This window comes from Thamnophis elegans, chromosome 4, assembly GCF_009769535.1.
Source record: "Thamnophis elegans isolate rThaEle1 chromosome 4, rThaEle1.pri, whole genome shotgun sequence".
NCBI lineage: Eukaryota > Metazoa > Chordata > Lepidosauria > Squamata > Colubridae > Thamnophis > Thamnophis elegans.
The window spans coordinates 118,371,918-118,390,591 of NC_045544.1; the positions used below are offsets into that span (position 1 = coordinate 118,371,918).

At 40.8% G+C, this 18,674-nt stretch overlaps 1 protein-coding gene across 3 annotated transcripts in view; it reads left to right on the forward strand.

Moving 5' to 3' along the window:
- Window positions 1-18,674, forward strand: part of MTMR4 (myotubularin related protein 4) — a 55,226-nt gene that overhangs the window by 2,661 nt on the left and 33,891 nt on the right. The window contains exons 2-3 of one of the 3 annotated variants that reach the window (XM_032215114.1): window positions 3,829-4,055; window positions 9,304-9,369. In XM_032215114.1, coding sequence (XP_032071005.1) covers window positions 9,367-9,369 — 3 coding nt within the window. In that variant the 5' untranslated portion in view covers window positions 3,829-4,055; window positions 9,304-9,366. Of the gene's footprint in view, window positions 1-3,828; window positions 4,056-9,153; window positions 9,173-9,303; window positions 9,370-18,674 lie in introns of those variants that run through there. The other 2 variants (XM_032215116.1, XM_032215115.1) reach the window with 2 other exon arrangements.

An 18,674-nucleotide genomic window follows, 5' to 3' on the forward strand; every position in this document is an offset into this window, starting at 1 on the left:
CTTTTGTCTATTTGTATTGCTTCCACTTTGAATTGAATTAAATAAGCAGCATAAAAAAGAGCAGGACTGAATCTGAGATTTTCTACATAGAAGGCATTCTTCCATAGAATAATGGGCTCTCCTCAGATATGATTTTTCAACTGTAGCTTCATAAGAGCTTGAAAACGTGATGAGGGTAGATTTCCAAACTGAAATATCTCTATTACTCTCTCTCCTTAAATCCTTCATGTAGATGCATAAGAAGAATGCAGTGGTACATGTTGTGAAGTAGCCCTGTGTTCACTTTGATATTAAATACCTTTTGAAATGAGCTATAACTTTAAATAAAGAGGGTAATTATTGATTCATTTAGAACATCTTAATTCTGAAAAGCAGAAGAAAATTGTCATGTTTGCAGTCTTTGAGATGTGAGAGAAGGGGCTTGGTACATGATTCGCTGCTTACAGATGGATGACAGAAAATCACTTCATATTCTCAGAAGGATGATTTCATTTCATTATAATAGTGAGCTTTTCATATGTTACAGATCAATTCCGGTGTATTCAAAACAGATTCTAAAATAGGATATGTGGGTGTAAGCAAAACTTTATGCTTAATTTTAAAATGAGGAAGTTTGCAGATTTTCCATAGATCCTATCTTTAAATCATTTGTATATTGGTTGCTTGTGTATGGAGTTTAGGAAAGAAAGAAAAATAAGAATATAGTAAAGAAGAAAAGAAATATATAAACTTCCCCCATCACAAGTGCAAACAATTTTAGTAACTTATTGCCTCTTAAAATACAGCAAGGGTTACTAGAGATGATATATCTATTTTAACCTTGATCAAATAAACAACTTTATATTCCTTTTTTACTTTTAACAATCTTGTTCTTTATTCCCTTCAAATAATCTCCTACAACTTGATTTCTTTTTTTTCTTTATCCCTTCTCATAGAATTTTTCAAACAAGCCTCTTCCGTAAATCCAATATAGGAAAGTTACCCATGTTGCTCTTTTGTCGTTATTTGTATATCCCTTTTAATTACTAAGATATCAACTGGTTTCATTTGTATGTCCAGTGTAGCATTTTTTTGCCACACAATTCTTGTAGCCTGTCGTTTTTAAAATCCACTTTCAGATCACTTTCAGTCTGGTCCACTAAAACTCTTCCATAGCATCTTTTGAACATGGTATATTTATATAGGCAATCATTCTTAAAATTTTAACTTCTGGGTCCATTATTCAACAATATCCTTCAATATTTCCATAGCAATAGCACTTAGACTTATATACAGCTTCATAGTGTTTTTACAGCCCTCTCTAAGTGGTTTACAGAGTTAGCATATTGCCCGCAACAATCTGGGTCCTCATTTTACCGACCTCGGAAGGATGGAAGGCTCAGTCAACCTTGAGACAGTGAGAGTTGAACTGCTGAAATGCAGCTAGCAGTCAGCTGAAGTAGCCTGTAGTACTACACTCTAAGCACTGCACCACCTCAGCTCTTGCATTGTTAAAATATTTTGCTTCATTCTGTATTAGTAAGCAAATTTTAAGCACTCTCCTTTAATTGTAATGTTTTGTTTCTTCAATTCTCTCCAAGGTTTGGCCTTCAAAGTCTCATCTCATCATTTAAAAAAATCAAAATGAAAGCATTGTTCCATGGAAAATATTTTTTATAATTATTTCCAAAATCTTATTTCAAATCCATCTGGACTCTTAGTCTGTTTGTAACTTTCCCAAATCAAAATTTTAGTTACTCTTTCTTATTTATACCATTTTTTAAAATTCTTAAACTTGTATTTAAAACTTCTTTCACTAAGAATTAAAGGAAGCTCAACCAGTGCTGTAAAACCTGTCAGTCTAAAGGTTAATAGTTGAAAAGCAGTTAACGTGCAGTTTCCAAAAGTGATTAGAAAAGTATGTGTGAACCTAAGAGTCCTTTTAAAGGCACAAACCAAAGGTGGGTTCCTCCCAGTTTGGCCCGGTTCAGCCGAATAGGAAGTAATTTGGCCGTGGACGCGCCCAAACAGGCGGCACCATCTTGTTTTTTTTGCTTCTGTGCATGTGTCCCTGAGCAAACGAAGTAAAAGCATCCAGCACCCACCCCTGGCACAAACCATTATTTGAGTAAAGGTAGCTCTAAACAGCTTTAAAACCAATGGAGATCATTGTGTTGTGGTCCACTGTTTTCAGCTTGCAATTTTTCCCTGGAAGTTTTATGGTTTATTATTTTTATTATTTTGATTAGTATTACCAAATTGAGGATATATTTGTTGTAGACAAGTAGTTTTCATTTATTTGTTTAATCAGTCCTATTTAGGAAAGTGTTCCTTGTTACTCTTTCAATCACGGCAGGAGATATGAAGCTAAAATATATCTTTTAAGATAGCAATAGCACTTAGACTTATATACTGCTCTATAGTGCTCTATATCACTCGTTGAGCAGTTTACAAATGTCAGTATATTGCTCCTAGCAATCTGGGTCCTCATTTTATCAATCTCAGAAGGATGGAAGGCTAAGTCATCTTTCAGCCAGCCAAGATTGAATTACTAGTTGTTGGCAGAGTCACCCTGCAATAGTGCATTCTAACCACTGCACTGCTATGGTTCCATCAATATCTTTTTGTTATAGAGATTCTCATACATCAGTGGTTCTCAAACTTGGCAACTTTAAGACTTGTGGACTTCAACTCCCAGAATTCTCCAGCCAGAGCTGGAGCTGGCTGGAGAATTCTGGGAGTTGAAGTCCACAAGTCTTAAAGTTGCCAAGTTTGGGAACCACTGTCATACATTATCAAATTTTAAAAAATTCTAAAATCATTTTTATTTTATGCTTTGTAGAGAAAATATCAGTTTTAATGCTCACATGGAAAATCTTTTTATGAATATTCATAAATTTAATGCAGTTTCCAATCACTAGCCACATAACATTTATTTTTTGGAGTGGCTATCAAATAAGTCTTGTAATGTATCTGTTTTTAAATTTCCACTGGAATTTGTGTGCTTATGGTAATAATTTCTTATAGTTCCTTTAAATCCTTTTCACCTCCAAAATAATGTTTTCTATGTTTTGTTTTATTTCAATATTTACATTTGTCTAGTTCACATTAACTGCTCAAAGTAGCTTATAATTAAAATATTTAAAAAATTAAACCAAATTTGTTAGAAACCTGCAACACAGCTAATAAAATTTTCCAGGGAAACAATTGTTTATAGTATTAACGGACTGTGTGTATGATAAATATCTTTACAGAACAATCTTGTAAACATTCCATAAATTTACAAGTTTAGCTAGTTTTACCACCTATGTTTATTTGCTGGGGAAGCATAATTAATCTTCGTTAATGAAGATAAATGCTATGACGCATTAGAAACTATTTGCTCAGTTTTCTTGAGATCAGAGTTGTGTTAACGAAAATTGTGATCTAGAAGTTTGGTTCATGCTTCAGTTTGTAAAAAATGAAGCACTGTTGATTTCCTTTGCCTAATTTATTTGACCTTCTGCAGTGTTGCATCTTGAGAATTTTGCACCATAGAGCAGGCAGAAAATCCCATGCAAAATCCTAGCCGTCCAAATTAAGGATTTGCAAGATAGTTTGAATTTGAAGTTTTCTGAGTTTATAAACCTCCTTTAGCCCAAGGACATGTTTGTTTTAGTCGCAATGGATTATCTCTGAAGGGATGTGGGTTTGAAACAGCTTCAAGTTCATAATAGATGTTTTCATATTGAAGCGCAGGGCATTCTTGGATTGGACATGAAAATTGTTCTAAATCCAGTTAGAGTGTTTTGAACTCAAACTAGCTCAAATTAAAAATGTTTAATTTTTAATGCTTCCTACTCATTCTAGATGATATGGAAAGATTCTGTGAAGCCTTTCCTGAAAAGGAAGACTATAACTCCAGACCCTGTCCCCTGCTGTTGTAATCCAGTTCTCCTGTGCTAATATTGAAGCAGTGAAGAATTATTCCCAGTTCTCATGTCAGTGATAAAAGGACCCTCTTTGTAAAAGAGAAGATTAGGACCATATGCCTCTTCCTCCTCCTCTCCTCCTCCTCCTCCTTACAAAGAAACGAGGTAAGATAGGGCTGGGACAACACTTCTTTCTATGTGATATATAGAGTTTTGTCTTCAAACCTTCAAATCTTTCTGGGAGCACAGAGGAAAATTACCTGCGAGTACACCTAGACAAAACATTTATGAAGATAGAGACTAGCTTATTTTGATTACTTCTGAACGGACCATAGAGAGTACTGCTGCTTCAGGAGAAAGCAAGGTCTGTGGACAGTATGAAAAATGGAGAATTCTCTTCAGATGCCCTTTGGATAGTTGGGCTAGTCTGATGATTATAATGTTCTATATAATCTGTACATTGTTTTTGGTATTGAATGTCATAGGTTGGCTGCTTGGACAGATTTAAGAAGGAAAAGTCCATCTACTACTACCGTAGCTCTAATGGCTATGTGAAACTATAATTGGAGGCGGGTCTGCTATGTGAAAGTTGCCATTGTTTTCATGCATTAGTTCCTAAAATTATTTGACTGATCTCTTAGGGAAGTAGGATTCTGACTTTTGATACATCACAGTTTGTGAGTAGAGTGCATTGGAAAAGGAGGTGTAAGTTCCCAAAAATGAAAAAAAAAACCTATATTGAAAGAGTTTAGCTTTGAAAATTGTACCTGATGATAGTTACGAAAGAATGGAGACATGAACCTAAGAGAATTGCTTTAACTTTGAAAGAATAGTAGCTATTTTCAGAAATTAGGTCAACCCTGTCTTTATAGTGTTAGATTTCTTAATAAATTCTGGTTTCTTGGCAAAAGTGCATTCGCTGGGGAGCAACAGAAGAACAATGCATAAGATGACCCGTGCTTCAAGGGGAGAAAAACTTTTACCAGCAGTAATTATATAGAAAGAAAAAATTCAGTAAATGACACTTTTTCCCTACTCCATTTTGATAAAATCGGAACTTTTTATCTTTTATTTCATATCAATATAGAAATAGAGATACATTTCAGTTATATCTACAATAATATATTAGCAGTTGTCCTTAAGCCTTTACCCATAATTCATTACCTTTTATGTTAAGGCTGACAATATCTTAAAGCACAAAATTTAGAGTTCTATGTCTTAGCTTTCAGGGAAGTAGATATAAGATTGCAGTTCAATGAATGATTAATCAGTGTTTGCATATAGCTTAGCTTTACCTGCTAGCGCAGCCAAGTGCCAGATCTAGCGTGTTCACTGACACATGTCGGCTGCTTCTGGAGTAATCCAATTTATTGAATGAACAGTCCAATTACTGAGTGCTTAAATTTTGGTCAAAGTAGAACTATAGGATAACTACGTTTTTAAATAAGCATAAGCCAGTTTTCTGCTCAGAGGATTCCAGGTTGTAGCCCTAAACCCACTTAGCGGGTAATAACTCCCATTGAATTAAAAGGGATTTAATTCTGAATAGATATTATATTATTGTTCCACAAGTAAGACTTACTTAGTTCACTAAGGAATACTAAGAAGGAATATAGTTACAGCTATTTTGTTTTATTTAAGATATATGTTATCAAAATAAAACCCCAGATAACTTAATATATCGAATTGCCTTAGTTCTCATTTGCCAATCATTCTTACAGGGAAAACTGGTGTGAGTGTTATAATTTGTTGGAAGATGTGCAGGGATAGGAATAGTGTTACTTTTGGTACTTTTCTCCTTATTCATACCACCTGATACTATTTCAGTATCATTGCCTTGCCACAGCTGCTTCTGCTTCAGTTCCCTTCACTTGTCTATCTCCCCTTCCCATCTTTTGCGCTTTTGGATGCCCTCCATTTCACCGCTACTATCCCTGCTGCCTTTGGCTGAACTTTGGCATCTCGTTCTTCTTGATGCTGGCCCAGGATCCAGGCTCTGACCCAGGGTGCAGATCCAGGATATGCATGGCAGGATGGCAGGGCCTCATCTCCTGAAGGGAGCTCACTGGGCCCAGACGGGAAATAGGCAGTGGGACAGAGCTAGTGGAAGAGACAGGGGAGATGTAGGCAGTGGCTTCCCTGACAAAGGAGGCAGTTTCAGAAGACCTTATTTAGTGTTGCCCTACCTGCTCCACCAACTCCATCCCACTGCTTCCTCACCATCTAAACCTAACAACGTCCCTTCGGCAGACAAGACACCATTGCTCTGCCACACTCATCTTGGTCTAAGTGTCAGGAAATTTCTCCTTAGTTCTAGGTTTCTTCTCTCCTTGATTAGTTTCAATCCATTGCTTCTTGTCTTGCCTTCAGGGGCTTTGGAGAATAGCTTGACTCCCTCTTCTTTGTGAAGACCTTGAAATATTGGAACACTGCTATCATGTCACTTCTAGTTCTTCTTTTCGTTAAACTAGCCATGGCCAATTCACATCTTCACCCAGTCCCTGGATTCTGGGCCAGGAGGAAGAAGAAGACGGCAAATGTCAGCTGGAGGGAGGTGGGTGGCAGGAGTAGATAGATGGAGTACAGGGTGGCCAAAAGAGTAGAATTTTGATCATATGACTGCAAGGTGCTCCAATAGCCATAAAGTTATGGATCAGTCATAACTACCATTTGTTTAGTACTGTCATAAGTTTGAATGGTTTCTGAACAAAGTTCAGACTGCTTGTAGTTTAAGTCTCTCATTTGTGCCTCAAGTGAGAACTCTGAATGGTACCCTGGACTGAGTCTGAAGTAGAGGTCCAGGCCTTGACTACAGCCCTAGTATCACCACTGCCACTTAAAAAGACTACTCCGTGTCATTCAAGGCACAGTTGTCCTCCATGACCCAGTGCTCCCTAGGATCTGCACTCCACTTATCTTCTGGCACTGTTGACAGGCCCCTCCAGCCTACTGGAAGTTCTTCCAGGTCGCACAAGGGGTTTGTTCTTGCAATGGTTTAGGAGAATGCTTTTCTTCAGCTTCTGAAGCCTCCAAAAACTTGCAGCTTAATTCTTGCATGATTTTTGGAGATTCTGGAGTCCATAAAGAAGACAGCCCTCTCATGTGATTTCTGGAGACCAAGCAAGAGCACATTCCATTCTCTTGTATGCCCTCCACAACAACTGAAAATCACATGAGAACTAGTCTTTTCAAGAATAGTTGTTAGGTGTTGGTGTACACTTGTGTGTCACCCAAAACATCATGGCATACACCTTTGACATACATGTCATAGGTTTGCTCAGCAAAATCCAGAACAAAGAAGTATGCCTTTGTTTTCCCGTTTTCTCACACAGAACCACTCCAGAACCAAATCAGATTTCCATCTATTGCAATTTCTGTTAACAGTTGTGAACTCTTCAAAGAAGGGAAGGTTAAGAAACAGACTGAAGAAGAGTTTCTGGAATATTCCTTTATTGTTTTAGGCTATAACAACAGAATCTGGTCCCTTAGCCCCTCTTATACAAGACAATGTGGATTTTTTTTTCTTCTCCTTTCCCAGGACTGATTTTTTTTTCTTTTTCTTAATGGTTTTTGCATTTCTTTGTCAAGGTTATCTTCATGCTCTTCTACACCATCTAGTTCTCAACTAGATGTTCTTCCTCACTGTTTGTTCTTCAGTTATTGATAGAGATATAAATGAAAACAATGGAGAATCTATACAGCCAATTTGATTTAATAGAAATTTCAATTAAATATTTATTTCAACCCAAAGTTATTCTTTTCAATTTAGCAAAATGGGACTAAATTTGGTGAAGAAGGTGTAGCTGATAAAAGAATATTTGAAGTACAAGATGAGCCAGAGCAGTGCAGGGGTTGCAAAGAAAAAATAAATCTGAAAAAATTGCCCAAATATACCCCTCTGGGGATAGGCAGTTGGATATCAACTTCGAATACAGGTAGTCCTTGACTTACAACCACAATTGAGCCCAAAATTTCTGTTGCTAAGACACTGGTTAAGCAAATTTTGCCTTGTTTTATAAGCTTCCTTGCCTCCGTTGTTAAATGAATCACTGGAGTTGTTACATTAGTAACACAATTGTTAAGTAAATCTGGCTTCCCCATTGACTTTGCTTATGAGACAGTTGCAAAAGGTGATCACATGACCCTGGGATACTGCTACTGACATAAATATAAGTAAGTTGGCAACCATCTGCATTTTGATCATGTAATCATGGGGATGCTGCAACAGTGGTAAGTTTGAAAAACAATGATAAATCATTTGTTTCAGTGCTGTAAGTTGACTATGTATATTCCATTCTAAGTTCCCTTTCTGGGACCTAGAAAAAAACATAAGCAACTTGTAACACTGTACACATAATCACAACATGAGAGGAAAGCAGAAGCACAGTACATTAGTTCATTGTAAAGAAGAAATAGATATCCCTCCCATGAGCCCTGCCAGTAAAAAGATTGGAAACAGTTCCAGAAGTGACTTGTTTCCCATACCTTCTTGTTTGCAACCCAGCAGAAGGTCAGCATAACTTAATAAAAAAGAACACAAGACTAAATTCAGTATAGCAGGAAAAGTCAGCTAATGAATGATCAAGTTGGAAAATGGACCAGATTCATTGATAGACTGAGGAAAGAAGCACTGTAGAAAAATACATCTGGAATGTATCCCATGGGAGAGGCAATTAGATAGCTTGATATGCTGCAAAATATTCTATTCTAAGCTCCTCCCCCCTCCCTCCTAGTCACGTGACCAGAAAGGAGTGTATGCAGCGTGCTCTGTGCTTGCCAATACAGCCATGCAGAAAACTTGGGACAATTCGAGAGTGAAAACACACACATTGTATACTGAGGCAGCACAAAAATATCAGACCTGCATGTAATAGTACATATGTCCTCTCCAGAGTCTTGCAATTGAGGAAATATACAATTATACATATATGTAAAATATAAACATATATGCACCCCAATTAGATTCCCACAGATACCACAAGTGCACATTTTCATATTTAACTGTAAATAATTGATTTAATGCAGGAGAGTAAACCAGAAGCCAAATCTTTGTTTTGCTAGATTTTCTGCTTAGTAACTAATCCCCCCCCCCCCCCCACATAGAAACTATTTTCTTATTACAGCCAGTTGTTGAAACATGCTTTAGGAACAGTGGTAGATTCATGTACTTTGTTCTTTCACCTTTGTAGCTTCAGAGAGGGAGGAGTTTAACCATTTACTTTCTCCTGCTGTTTAGGAGAATTTCATAGTTTCATTCTGGCTACAGTTTTGCATAATAGGCTGTAATATATTCTTATAATTTAATACTTTAAATAATGGTGCTGTAAAATATCTTTTAAGGAAGATTTGGTTTTGCTTCTGGTTGCATTTCGCTCATCCATTATCTTACCTAATCTTGCTTTTTTCCCCCCAGTAGGTGGATCTCCAGCAGCAGTTCTGGAAAAAAATCAGAGCGGGCCAGGAATCGGAGAAAACCATGGTGAATGTGATTTTTATTTCTATTGCATTCTGTTGAATGTGTTGGCAAAGCAAGTGTAGTGCTTGGAGAGGATTTTTTCCATAATTGCTTGATGTTTGGTTTCTGTAACAGTAAAGGAAAGATAAGAACATGCTACAGAAAGAGCTAAAATGGAGCTGATCCAAGTTCAAGTGTTGCAGAACTGGGGTAGATACAGCATTTTTCAGGTAGAGTAGGGTTTTTCTAGCTTTTTTATTGTTCATTTTTTCTGTGATGTGTTGATTCAACATAAAAGGGATGCTGTTTCTATTCAAAGAATTTACACTCTGCTAATAAAGACAGGGATATGGAAAGAAATTGGGTAGGTGTCAGGGGGAACATCCATCCACAGGAATGTAAAAGGAACTACTCTAGGTATTTAGTTCTATGGGGAAGACCTTTATAGTGATTACCAGTAAGCCACCACATTTCTTCAGTTTAATTGTCTACATCTTCAGTCTTGCGATTTTGCAACTTTCTCTCAGGATTTATAATTTCCTTGAAAATTTTAAATAATTTTCATGGACATGAACATTTCTGGGACTTGTTTCAACTCTCTATTTTGCCATACAATTATTGTTCCCATACAGTTCTCTAAAATATTCCTCCCAGCATTCCATTAGCTTAATTTCATCCTAAATCATCCCATCATATTTATTTTAAATTCCATTCATTTTGCTTGAGGCTCCTTTAGTTTTTTTCCTTCTCTTCCAAAATATTTTTTAATTCTAATTAAATCTAATTAAATTGACCACATTCTTTGCAACTATACATTTCGTTTACCATTTTCAACAGTTTTTGTCTTTTACCTCAGTTTACAGTTTCTACTCATTATTCCATTAAGCATCCATATTTCCTACTAACATAACTCCACATCCTTTCATTATGTTCCAAACAATTTCTACATCATATTTCTTTATTTCTGCTTTCTCTTCATTCTGTTGGAAAATTAATCTATATTCTGCATATGGGAGGTATCATTTCTCTTCCAACAGCCATTCTGCTCTTCCAACAGTCACTCTAGTTCCTTTCACATTTTTCCTTTTCTTGCATATCATTTTTCCCAAGATCTAAAAATACTTGGAACGTGGGACCCTGCCAAGTTATGACCTGTCCCATATCAAGAACATCATAGCACTTCATAGCATTTGACTAATTTGTTCAGTCTTTCAGTTTAAAAATACAGACAGCCACACTTTCCAATTGATTTTCCATACATGGATTCATTTATGCTTAATCCGTGTATTTGAAATAGACACTTCTCTTAAGCAGGTAACCAAATAATAACTTTTTATTCATTCTTGGGTTTCCAAATGGTCCAGTAACTTTTTCTGTATTTCACATGTCATTCTCATGCATTTAGAACAGGGATGTTAAACTCGCAGTCTGTGGGCTGGATTCATCACGCACTGGCCACGCCTGGATTAGTGAAGGAGAAAAAAAGTTGTGATATGTCACGTGACACTGCGAGTTTGAACCCCTGATTTAGAATGTTGCAACTTTTCACAGAACTCATTCCTGATTCTTCCATTATCACCATTCAATGAAGTGTAAGCTAATGCAACTATTACCACCTATCGATTTCTACTTTCATATGAACTCACAATAAAATTCATACTTTTTGATATTCTAATGTTTTCATTCATAATTAAAACCTACCCTTTACTTCCCTGAACATATTTATGAATTTTATTCTACAGAATGAAACTACTTCATTCAAACTTATTTTGCAGTTCATTCATTAGTTAATACACCATATATTCCTTTTTTATTTCAGGTTGCAATTTTCATATGCCATGATCTTCACTGTGTGGGTCCATAAATATTGACTTCCCATTATGACATTTTCACGTAATGTTTTTTAGTAAGTTAAAGAATGGCAGTTACCTGCCATTCATGCAGCATTTTCTGCTAGTGGGAAGGTCTGAAGCAGTTGGCCAGTATGACATAAGGGCATCAAGGTCTAGTTTTATTCCAAGCATACTCATACAATTTATGTGAGGAACTGTTTCACCCCAGTGGAGTTGGCCTGCTCCACCTTCGCTGACAGAAGGGGCATGCTGCGGATCCTGTTGATCAAGGAATTTGTGCTAGCAGGGTCCACGAGGAGAGCCTTTTCCGCCATCGCTCCCACCCTCTGAAACATTGTGCCCCTAGAGCTGAGATTCCCCCCACCCCAAATCATGGCCTTCCAGAAGGGCCTTAAAACTTGGCTCTGCCGATTGGTCTGGAGTCCTGATGGAGGTATTCTATACTGCAGGTGGTTAGTGGATTAGAAAAGATTCTACATGCACCCCATATTACTTCTTTCCTTAGCTATCTTTGTTGTTTTTAATGTTAATATTTATCACTTTAATGTTTGATATTGTTGTTTTTATTTTGTGAGTTGCCTAGAATCGCTTGATCGGGCAAAATATAAATTTAAATAAATACATACATTCTGTGGAAACTGATCTCTAATCTACAAATCTTGCAGTTGCATACACTTTTAGTGATGCATCAAGATTTACAAAAAGTTGATGGTTGAAATTAAATGATAAACTTCAAAACAAATAAATGTGAAAATGTTTATTTACATACAAAAATTGAAAGTGCAGATATAGGATGAGAAGCATCTACCTTGGAAGCAGAACATGTGAAAAAGATTCTGTGTCCTCAGTGAATAATACAGCTCTTTTGAAAATTTGTATAATTTTCAGACTGCATTAGCAGAAAAATACTATTTAGCTTACAGGAAGTAATAATCCATTATTCTGTGTTAGGCTTTATGAGGAATGTTAAATTGAACTTTAGGTGCTGCATTTTAAGAATATTTGCACATACATGTAGTCCTTGACTTACAACAATTCATTTAGTGATTGTTCAATGTTACAATGGCACTGAAAAAGTGACTTATGACCGCTTTTCAGACTTATGACCATTGCACCATCCTTATGTCATGTGATCAAAATTCAGATACTTGGCAACTGAATTACCGTATTTTCACGACTATAAGCCGCACTGAAAATCCTAAAATTTGATCAAAAACCGGCAGTGCGGCTTATAACCCGGTGCGCTTTATATATGGAAAAAGATCGAAAATCTCTCCCTCCCGATTTTACGCTCAAACTTGAAACTCGCAAGCGAATGACCGCGAGCAGGCACGCACACGTCCCTTGGGTCTCTCCCTCCCTCCTTAGCCGGGAGGCACCAAACTGCGCCCAGCCATCCTCACTTCGTCCTGGTTAAGGGTGGGAGTGTCTGAGACGCCGCTGGGAGAATGTCCACTTCGGGTTGCCGGGACAGCAAATTTCAAGGAAAAACGCAGCTGCTGGAATCGGTGCACCACCGAAAGTTCTCTGGTCTGGCTGCACCCGAGCTGGTGAAGCGCCCTTGCAATCGGAGCAATCGCGCGGCTCACCTGCACTGGCTGTCTCCCTGGCGATAGGCGGGCGGTTGCGAGCACTCCATCAGCTTGGGTGCAGCCTGACCGGAGCCCTTTCTCTTCTCAGAAATGTCTTCTCAGTGGAGCTATAGCAGCCTGCATGCCCCTTTCAGGTACTTTGACCCCCCCCCCGGGAGGGAGGGGGCCAGCCAGAGGGGCATAAAGGGAGCCGCAGCTTCTCTGTGAATGGAGGGGAAAGAGTTCGGCTTCTCTCTGCCATTTAAAGGCTGCAGCAGGGAGAATCCCAACTTTTTTCCTCTCCCTCCATTCAGAACGAAACTGCTCCAGCCTCCCCCACCCCCACGTTGCCCAGTAACCCTAACCTTCACGCTCTTCTCCGCGTTCGGGATTGCAATAGATGTCCAGAAGCGGCTTTTGGGGCTAATGGGGATTGGATTTCCAGCTCGATAGCCCCTGCCACTTCTGGACGTCTATTGCAGTTGTGAGGAGCCGAGGAGAGTGTGGAGAAGAGCGCGAAGGTTCTTGGCCCTCCGGGAAGCGGGAGAGGCGCGCGGTTTGGTTTATCCTCCCTGGATGTCGCAGTAGCAGCCCCAAACTCACCGATCTCAGTGTTTTTCGCATCGGGGTGTGCTGCAAGAGGGAATGAGTGAAGAGTGAAGACCTTTTCCAGCCAGCGCAAAGGACTCCCCCGGACTTTTTTTGCTGAGCACAGGGCGACGGGCCCGCACCTCCACCACCAGCAATCCGGAAAGGTCTTCACTCACTCTCTCTTGCAGCATGCCCCGATGCGAAAAACACAGAGATCGGTGCGCTTGGGGCTGCTGCTGCGACGTCCAGGGAGGATAAACAAGCCGTGCGCCTCTCCCAGCTGCTTTCGCGGCTTCCTGGAGCACCAAGAACCTTCGCGCTCTTCTCCGCTCCTCGCGACTGCAACAGATGTCCAGAAGCGTCGGGAAACGTGCGGCTTATAACCCGGTGCGCTTTATATATGGAAAAAGTTTGAAAAATTAACGTTAACTGATACTGCGTCTTATAATCCGGTGCGGCTTTTGGTCGTGAAAATACGGTATATTTAGGACAGTTGCAGTATTCTGGGGTCATGTGATCATCTTTTGTGACCACCTGACCAGCAAAGTCAGTTGCGAAGGCAGATTCACTAACCACAATGTTACTAACTTAACAACTGCAGTGATTCACTTAACAACTGTGGCAAGAGAGGTCATAAAATGGGGCAAAACTCACTTAACAACTGTCTCGCTTAACAACAGAAATTTTGGGTTCAATTGTGGTCATAAGTTGAGGACAACTTGTAATAGCATGTTCAGAAAAGAGCAGCCTGGATAATGAATGATACAGAAACTAAGTTTTATAATAGTCAATGCTAAGAAAAAGAGCAAATTAAAAAACACTATGATAATTGTGTTGTCTGAAAGCAGTGGTGGGATTCAGCAAGTTCAGGAGAACCAGTTGTTAACTTTCTGAGCAGTTTAGTGAACTGGTTATTGGAAGAAATCATTAGGGGCAGAGAACGGTTGTTAAAATTATTACCACTGCCAGAAAGCCTGTTATGGATAGAACAAATTTGTTCTGTGTTGTTTCGAAGTATAAGTCCAGAACCATGGAAATTATAGTGACATTGGGATATTCTTAATGATGAGTTAATTGGCAATGGAACTGAATTCCAAGGTTATAGCTTCTGTCAGAGACATTGTAACTGCTATAGTTACAATGTCCAGCCGCCCTGTTTAGGATAACCCGCTCCCTATTGAACAAAAGGGAGGCGGGGGAACCCTTGCAGGGCAGGGCTGAAGAGTATGCCCAATTCTTAGCGGACAAAATTGCTCGGTTTCGGTCGGACTTGGACTCCACCCCCGCAGTTCCAGCCGAGGCACGGGGGGACCAAGTAGAACAGCTCTGGGTTGAGTTTCAGGACGTTACCCCCGGGGATGTGGACAAGGCCATGAGAGCTGTAAGTACCTCCACCTGTGTTCTGGATCCGTGTCCCTCATGGCTGGTTACGAACTGCAGTGAGGTGACACGAGGCTGGATCCAGGCGGTCGTGACCGCCTCCCTTCGGGAGGGGAACTTCCCCGCCGCACTGAAAGCGGCGGTGGTGAGACCCCTCCTGAAGAAACCATCTTTGGATCCAGCTGTCCTGTCTCCAACCTTCCCTTTTTGGGGAAGGTTGTTGAGAAGGTGGTGGCCTTTCAGCTCCAACGGTCCTTGGAGGAAGCAAACTACCTTGACCCCTTCCAGTCAGGCTTCAGACCCGGTTACAGCACAGAAACCGCTTTGGTCGCATTGATTGATGATCTCTGGAGAGCCAGAGATGAAGGACATTCCTCCATCCTGGTCCTCCTTGACCTCTCAGCGGCTTTCGATACCATCGACCATGGTATCCTTCTGCGACGACTGCGGGGGGTGGGAGTGGGAGGCACCGTGCTACGGTGGTTCGCATTGATTGATGATCTCTGGAGAGCCAGAGATGAAGGACATTCCTCCATCCTGGTCCTCCATCCTGGTCCTCCTTGACCTCTCAGCGGCTTTCGATACCATCGACCATGGTATCCTTCTGCGACGACTGCGGGGGGTGGGAGTGGGAGGCACCGTGCTACGGTGGTTCTCCTCCTACCTCTCGGACAGGTCGCAGTCGGTGTTAGTGGGGGGGCAGAGATCGTCCCCTAGGCCCCTAAATTATGGGGTGCCTCAGGGTTCGGTCTTATCCCCCCTGCTATTCAACATCTACATGAAACCGCTGGGAGAGATCATCCGCAGGCACGGGATTAGATACCATCAATATGCGGACGATACTCAATTGTATCTGTCCGCCCCGTGCCAACTCAATGAAGCGGCAGATGTGATGAGCCGGGGTCTTGAGGCCGTTATGGACTGGATGAGGGTTAACAAGCTTGTGCTCAACCCAGAAAAGACCGAGTGGCTGTTGTGTTTTCCTCCCAAAGATTTGACTAATATTCCAACACTCAGGCTGGGGGGTCAAATTTTGCACCCCTCAGAGAGGGTTCGCAACTTGGGAGTCCTCCTGGATCCACAGCTGTCATTTGACCACCACCTAACGGCTGTGACCAGGGGGGCATTCGCCCAGGTTCGCCTGGTGCGCCAGTTGCGACCCTACCTGAATCGGGAGGCTCTCACAACAGTCACTCGGGCCCTTGTGATCTCTAGGCTGGAATACTGCAATGTGCTCTACATGGGGCTGCCCTTGAAGAGCATCCGGCGGCTTCAGCTAGTTCAGAACGCAGCCGCGCGAGTGATTGCGGGTGCACCTCGATTCACCCGCATAACACCCATCCTCCGCGAGCTGCGCTGGCTGCCTGTCGATCTCCGGATGCGCTTCAAGGTGCTATTAATCACCCATAAAGCCCTACATGGCAGTGGATCTGGATACTTGAGAGCCCGCCTTCTGCCAATTACCTCCCTGCGACCAATAAGATCCCATAGACTAGGCCTCCTCCGTATTCCATCGGCCAGCCAGTGTCGGCTGGCAACCACAAGGAGGAGGGCCTTCTCAGCAGTAGCCCCGGCCCTTTGGAACGATCTCCCCGTGGAGATTCGTACCCTCTCCACCGTCCAAGCCTTCCGCATAGCCTTGAAGAACTGGCTCGCCCGTCAGGCCTGGGGATAAGGATAGTTGCCCCTCCCGAATGATGAATGTATGTTGCCTACCATTTTATTATATGTTCTATCTTGATGTTTGTGTTCCCCCCTTCCCAGTTTTATGTGAGCCGCCCTGAGTCCCCTCAGGGAAAAGGGCGGCCTACAAATTCTAATAAAACTCATAAAAAATAAAAACTCATATAGTGGCTGACTCCCTTGAAGAATTAGGTTTCTTACATTTCTTTTTTCTAACCAGGAAGGATTAAGAATGGGGATGCTGAAACAAGATAGATTGTGAATATGGTGAATTTCTAGTCATTGGAAATTAGTTGGGGGAAGAATAGTTGATGATTAATGAGATAAAAAGTGTAGCACATTGAACTCATATTGAGGAAAAGTTTTTTAAACACAGATCCTTAGTGTCAAAGAATTATCATTGTAGAGAATGATCAGTGGCCAGAATAACAGAGTTGGAAGGACCTTAGAGGTCTCTAGTCCACCCTCTTGCTAAAGCAGGAAACCCTAGAGCATTTCACTCAAATGGTTGTCCAATCTTTGGTGTCCTGATAGGTAGTTTTGTTTTGAAGGGTCACAGTTTAGTAAAATCATTCTTTTATATCTTTGATTATTTTCTTCATTGCCAGTCCTTAAGTACTGTGCAGCAGCAAGTTATAACTAAAAAATGTGTCCAAATTACTTACAAATATGATAGTAGAAAATAAAGATAATTTATTTTTATCTGCGGGTGGTGAGACCCCATAACTGAAATAGGTGGTGGCAGCTTAAACAAAAAGGGTGATAATGCTCCATTTGGAAACTATCTCTGAGGAGTTTAGCTATTAAAAGAACTATGGTATCAAGTGCCCAAGAGAAAGGGTAAATGTTTAAGCCAGAGAGAAAGGGCTACTAGTACTACAGCATCCTGGATTGCTGAATCTGTTTTGAGCAAAAAGTGAACCAGATGACTGCCAAAGTTCCTTCCAACCATGATTCTATAAAAATGCACATTAACTTAAACTCTTTGTCATGATCTTTGTGTTTTACACAAAGCCTACATCAATAACTTTCTCAAGCTGAAGATTTTTTATAGAAACTCTACTCTTCCACTGTGCATATAAACTACTGGTCCTGTAATTTTCTTTTAAGCACTGCATAAGTGGGGCATTGGAAGCATTCTGTATCTCTTTTGAGGTCATTTTTCTTTTTCTGAATCATCATTGGATTTCAGAAGAGAGAAAAAAAATACCTCAATTGTCTGTTGGGAATATTGAGAGCCTTAACATTGGTGCTATTCTTCCTGTTAAGCTCTCAGACTTATGACGTATAGGTAGTCCTTGACATATTTGAAACAATGACAATGCTGAATCAATGGTGGTTATGAATGGTCCTTGAGGTTCTGGCAATCCCAGTATTGCTGCAGTCACAAGGTTATGATCTGAGTGTTTGGCAACTGCTTCATACCTATGACCCGTTGCAGCATTCCACAATGACATGATCACCATTTGCAGGCTTCTTTATTGGCTTCCCCAGAAAGTCAGTGGTTAAAGGTTGCAAGTCCCTGGGCTAAGTCTCCCCCACCTGTGCATCATCTCCCAGGCTCTCTGCATTGAACTACGGTTTTCATATACCCCCATGCCATACCTCTCATGCACCCCTTCCCAAACTTGTCACACCATTACTCATCCCCTACACATCTCTAGCACCTCGCAGGCAGCTGGAGCGAGAGGTGAGCAGGTGGGCAGCGTGCTTAGTGCATTGGGGTAGGCGATGGGGAGGTGTGTGTGAAAATGGGAAGCCCCCGACTGCCGCTGCCTCCCCAGTGCCTGCCCCAAAGCGCTCTGCCCACCGCTCGCTTGCTTGCCCACCCATCTGCCTAGCTCTCCCTCTGGCCGCCCGCAGTGAGTTGGTGAGTTGGCCATGTGTCTTGCAGCAACTTGACAAGAGGTTGCTTCTCTCCTTGATTAGTTTCCACCCATTGCTCCTTGTTCTATTTTCAGTTGCTTTGAAGAATAGCTTAACTCCCTCTTCTTTATGGCAGCCCCTGAGATATTGGAACACTACTATCATGTCTCCCCTAATCCTTCTTTTTATTAAACTAGACATACCCAGTTCCTGCAACCGTTCTTTATACGTTTTACGCTCCAGTCACCTAATCCTCTTTGTTGCTCTTCTCTGCACTCTTTATAGACTCTCCACGTCGTTTTTACATGGTGGCAACCAAAACTAGATTCAGTATTCCAAGTGTGGCCTTACCAAGGCATTATAAATTGGTATTAACACTTCACAG